Genomic DNA, 4,424 nt, shown 5'->3' with positions numbered 1-4,424 from the left:
TTGGAAAAAGGCTGCAATGAAACAAAGAGTGAAAAATTTAAAGGGGTCTGAATACTTTCCGTACCCACTGTATGTGTAATAACAGAGTGTAACATTTTAATTTCTCATTGAAGCATGTCTTCTTTTTATTTTATGTTAAAAGAGAAGGAAATAGGGTGTTAGGGTGAGCTAAAAGTCCACAACATTGTGCGATCATGCTGTGTGATCAAATGTTTTCACTCACAAAAAGCACTGAAACAGCAAATCTAATAATAAAAGTGTTGCTGAAATGTCATTTCACAGCACTTTGAAGACCTGAAACCGGCCCATGATGAGCCCCGTTGTGCACATGTTGAGCTGAGGGGGAGGGGAGCAGTAGTTCAGTCCGTATGGACTTGGCATTGGGGGTCGCTGATTCAAGACCTGGTGTGGACATCTCTCCATTATTACCTGTATAAGGTCCTGTTTGTGCATGTGTGTGTAATGTACTGTATAAAAGCAGAGTTGGAAATGTAATGTATCATTACATCATGTCTTCTTCTCCTGTATGTTGAAAGGAAAGGAACTAGCGTGTAGATGCAGCAGTAAGTCCACGTTGTTGGGTGAACAAATATTTTAACTCACAAAGGGCAATGAAACAGCAGAAAGTAGTTGTTGAAATATCATTTCACAGCACTTTGAAGTGATACTATCGCCATCTAGTGTTTAACCCTCATGTTGTCCTCGGGTCAAATTCACTCGTTTTCTTATATCAATGTTCTTTTTATTCCCCAAAATAACATGATTGATTCTACGCTCTTTGGCAAGTACAAATCTCTACTTTCATTCATTTTGGGGTGTCTTTATTCAATTTTATAGCATTTGGAGAAAAAAAACTGAAGTGGTTTTGAAATAGTATTGAATAAAAGTTGACATATTCCAGTCTGTGATTATCCATCAACATCCATTCCTTTAATTTTAGTCAAAATAATTCTTAATTTCTGCTTTTCTAACTCAAACGTTAGGTATAATTTCCTAAATATGAGGTTTATTGACCAGAAATTCCCAAAATAGCTGTAAAACTAAAGTTAATAAGTTAGTGTTATGTAGTGTTAAACGTCAAAAAAGTTACAAATATTGAAAAAAGGGACAAAAATGTGAGAAAAAGTGATTCAAAAACGTCAACAAAAGTGATGATTTTCAATTTTGAATTGTTAGAGGTTTTTGGACACGACTTCATGTACAAGAGGATCATTTGTTCTGTAAAATGGAAATAACAAACTATATCATGATTTGAACTCATCCTGGATTTTCAATATTCATTTGACATTTTTTTCTTCAAATACAACATTTTTACTATCAACGACCCACTTTGTAACCCTGGCTCTCGAGCTCACTGCTGTATTTCACAGCTACACAGATAGAGATGAGAGGAAAGGAAATCGAGATTATATTTCCTTGTTTTTAAAAATAATAATCCCCAGGTTTATTTTCCCTAAATAAATGGCTTCATCGCTTCACTAAATTTAACATAGGAATACTTTTAAAAGTTCTGCCCACTGTAAAGTGAGATAGTGTCACTTTAAGGATATGATATTTTCTATTTGACATTTTAATAGCGAGCCTTTCTACTTTTAAACAAAGGTGGGGTTTAGAGAATAATCTTGTTTCAAGGAGTCAAGGATGTCTGGCCTTTTAAAGGTATTTAAAACATCCATCCATCCATCCATCCATCCATCCATCCATCCATTCATCCATCCATCTTCATCCGCTTATCCGGTATCGGTTGTGGGGGCAGCACCTCCAGTAGGGGACCCCAAACTTCCCTTTCCCGAGCCACATCAACCAGCTACGATGGGGGGGATCCCGAGGCGTTCCCAGGCCAGGTTGGAGATATCATCTCTCCACCTAGTCCTGGGTCTTCCCCGAGGCCTCCTCCCAGCTGGACGTCCCTCCACCTAGTCCTGGGTCTTCCCCGAGGCCTCCTCCCAGCTGGACGTCCCTCCACCTAGTCCTGGGTCTTCCCCGAGGCCTCCTCCCAGCTGGACGTCCCTCCACCTAGTCCTGGGTCTTCCACGAGGCCTCCTCCCAGCTGGACCTGCCTAGAACACCTCCCTAGGGAGGCGCCCATGCAGGAGGCATCCTCACCAGATGCCCGAACCATCTCAACTGGGTCATTTCGACGAGAAGGAGCGGCGGCTCTACTCCGACCTCCTCTCGGACGACTGACCTTCTCACCCTATCTCTAAGGAAGACCCCAACCCCCCTTCCTGAGGAAACCCATTTCAGCCGCTTGTACCCTGGATCAAGTTCTTTCGGACTATTGACTATATTTAAAACAAATGCACTTTAAATTGTTCTTCAAGAAATGACAGTTCCTTAGTTAAAGGACACATTGTTTATAGGCTTACATTGCCAGACCACTGCTTACAACAGAAGATCATTGCACTATGACCTATAAGGGCGGGGCGGAGGAGGAGGGGGGGGAGCCCAAGACGGCTCCTGATACGATATCATCACGACACCTAAGCCACAATACAATATTATTGCAATATTCAGCAATATATTGCAATTTATAACCTTATTTCTTCTCATTTAATATTTCCCAATTCCAAATGACGTCCCCATAAGGAAAACTTGTCAACATCTGTGTTATCTAAAAATATTAATTTCTCTGTTTCTTCATATAATTTTCTTGCTGCAAAATGGGATAGTCACCACATATATAATATTTAGTAAAAGAGCCATACTTGGCGCTTTTGTATTGATACAGTATTGCCACTGAAAATATTGCAATACTATGCTGTATTGATTTTTCCTCCAACCCTATAACCTATATTTATAACACTATTACAGCTGATGTCAACATTTGTGTCAACATGGATATACCTGTTCTACGAGTTTGAATAGACGGGCTTTTATTACTTCCTCATGCTGATGTCACACGACTTTCACCGCTTTGTGTTTTGATCACGGCACCAAAAAAACCTCCAGAGCTGGAATTTCTCACCAGGAACAAACAAGATAGAAGCTGGAAGATTACACGTGTGGTGAACGTCATTTCAGTTCTGTGTTATGCAATACACAGAGATGAGTGTTTTCATTCACAGAGCAGATCCTTTTTTAACAAAACTTTAATGATTCTATATTACAACATGTACAAATACAACATTTTATAAAATCAAAGAATATAAAAACGTGATACAAGGCTCTTAAAACTGAGCTGTTGCTGCTTTCTTCTTCTTAAATCAGCTTCCAGCAGGAGTTCACGGAAGCGTTATTGGAGCAGATACCATGCAGAAAAACTGTCTTCAAAAAGCAGAAACTCTTTATTCCTGCGCTTGTGATGTCTTGATGTGAACCATTTGTGCTTTACTCCTGCAATGAGAATCCAGTTATAATTTTAGCCATACTCTTGTGTAAATGCAGTACATTCCGCATTTCCAGCATGCAAAATGATGCTTTTTCTTTATTGGTTGCACAATCTCTTTGCCAATAATCATACCTTAAGCGGTTGACATGGTCCATCACCCAGTGTAAAGCAGGATTGGTGCATGCTTGACCCCTCTTTGTGTGGAAACTAAAAAAATGAAAGGCAAAGAATGAAAAATGAACATTTATACACTTATGATGAACCCTAATGTTATATATATTGTGTGTTATTTATTCTCTGACTGATACTCACATGATGGCGTTGATAGGACACATCTCAGTGACGGTCTGGACCGAGTAACCCTTGATTTTAGAAAATGGGATTTTCATCGCCATGTAATTTCGACAGCATCCATGTCTCACTGTGAAAAAAGAGAAAAAATGATTAGATACTGGAAAATAAAATTTAAAAAAACAATGAAGTGAAATTTTGATACAAGAAGTAGTCAGATAATTCTCTTGGGTAAAATTAGCACAGTGTAAAATAGGTCGGTATTCATTGCTACTTAAGTATTAGCATTGAAATAAACTCAAAGTACCAGAAGTAAAAGTACTCATTATGCCGAACGGGCCATTTCAGAATCACATATTTTATATTACTGGTTTATAATATTGATGCATTCATGTGTATTTCACGTTATTGTTGCAGCTGGCAAATTGTTAATTGCTAAATTGTTACATACAGCTGGGTAGCTTACCTTTGATAATGCATGTATTATATTTTTTATTAATGTAAATTTGCAAAGAAACTTCAACTAAATGTAATGTATGTTTAGCATAACCAGGTTTGTGTGGATGGAGCTAACAAAGAAAACACTGTTTAAAATAAGAAAGTGATGGATGAGTCCATACCTGGTGATGCGTTTGTGGCCAGTAGACAAACAGCGAGGAGCGTGATCCCCATCACTGCAGCTTTGATTGACACCATGTCTTCTTCTGAGCTGAGCTGTAGTTTTTAGGTGGAGTAAGAGAGGCTGTGACCCGGCTGGTGATCACAGCCACCTTTTATATTCCTCGCAGGAACAGGAAACATC

General features: G+C 39.0%; 1 protein-coding gene across 2 annotated transcripts; it reads right to left on the bottom strand.

The window, feature by feature from the left end:
* Positions 1-3,083: 3,083 nt before the first annotated feature.
* On the bottom strand, positions 3,084-4,424 carry ccl20a.3 (chemokine (C-C motif) ligand 20a, duplicate 3). 2 transcript variants are annotated; one of them, XM_034888452.1, is made up of 4 exons: positions 4,243-4,424; positions 3,644-3,752; positions 3,464-3,538; positions 3,084-3,336 (listed from the first exon to the last, which is right to left on the bottom strand). In XM_034888452.1, the coding sequence occupies exons 1-4, from the start codon at positions 4,316-4,318 to the stop codon at positions 3,288-3,290; spliced, it is 309 nt and encodes a 102-aa protein (XP_034744343.1). In that variant the 5' UTR covers positions 4,319-4,424; the 3' UTR covers positions 3,084-3,287. The 2 variants fall into 2 exon arrangements, with proteins under 2 accessions (XP_034744343.1, XP_034744342.1); XM_034888451.1 differs by having other exon boundaries at positions 3,644-3,755; positions 4,243-4,416.

This window comes from Etheostoma cragini, chromosome 12 (assembly GCF_013103735.1).
Source record: "Etheostoma cragini isolate CJK2018 chromosome 12, CSU_Ecrag_1.0, whole genome shotgun sequence".
In the NCBI taxonomy this organism is placed as follows: domain Eukaryota; kingdom Metazoa; phylum Chordata; class Actinopteri; order Perciformes; family Percidae; genus Etheostoma; species Etheostoma cragini.
This window is presented reverse-complemented; position numbering and strand designations above follow the sequence as displayed.

Excerpts from the sequence above, each read along its gene's own strand:
- ccl20a.3 (XM_034888451.1), bottom strand. The coding sequence starts at position 4,318 with ATGGTGTCAATCAAAGCTGCAGTGATGGGGATCACGCTCCTCGCTGTT. Across the intron at positions 3,756-4,242 it reads GGCCACAAACGCATCACCAG|CAGTGAGACATGGATGCTGT; the intron begins GTATGGACTCAT and ends TCTCTTTTTTCA. Across the intron at positions 3,337-3,463 it reads GACCATGTCAACCGCTTAAG|GAGTAAAGCACAAATGGTTC; the intron begins GTATGATTATTG and ends TTCTCATTGCAG.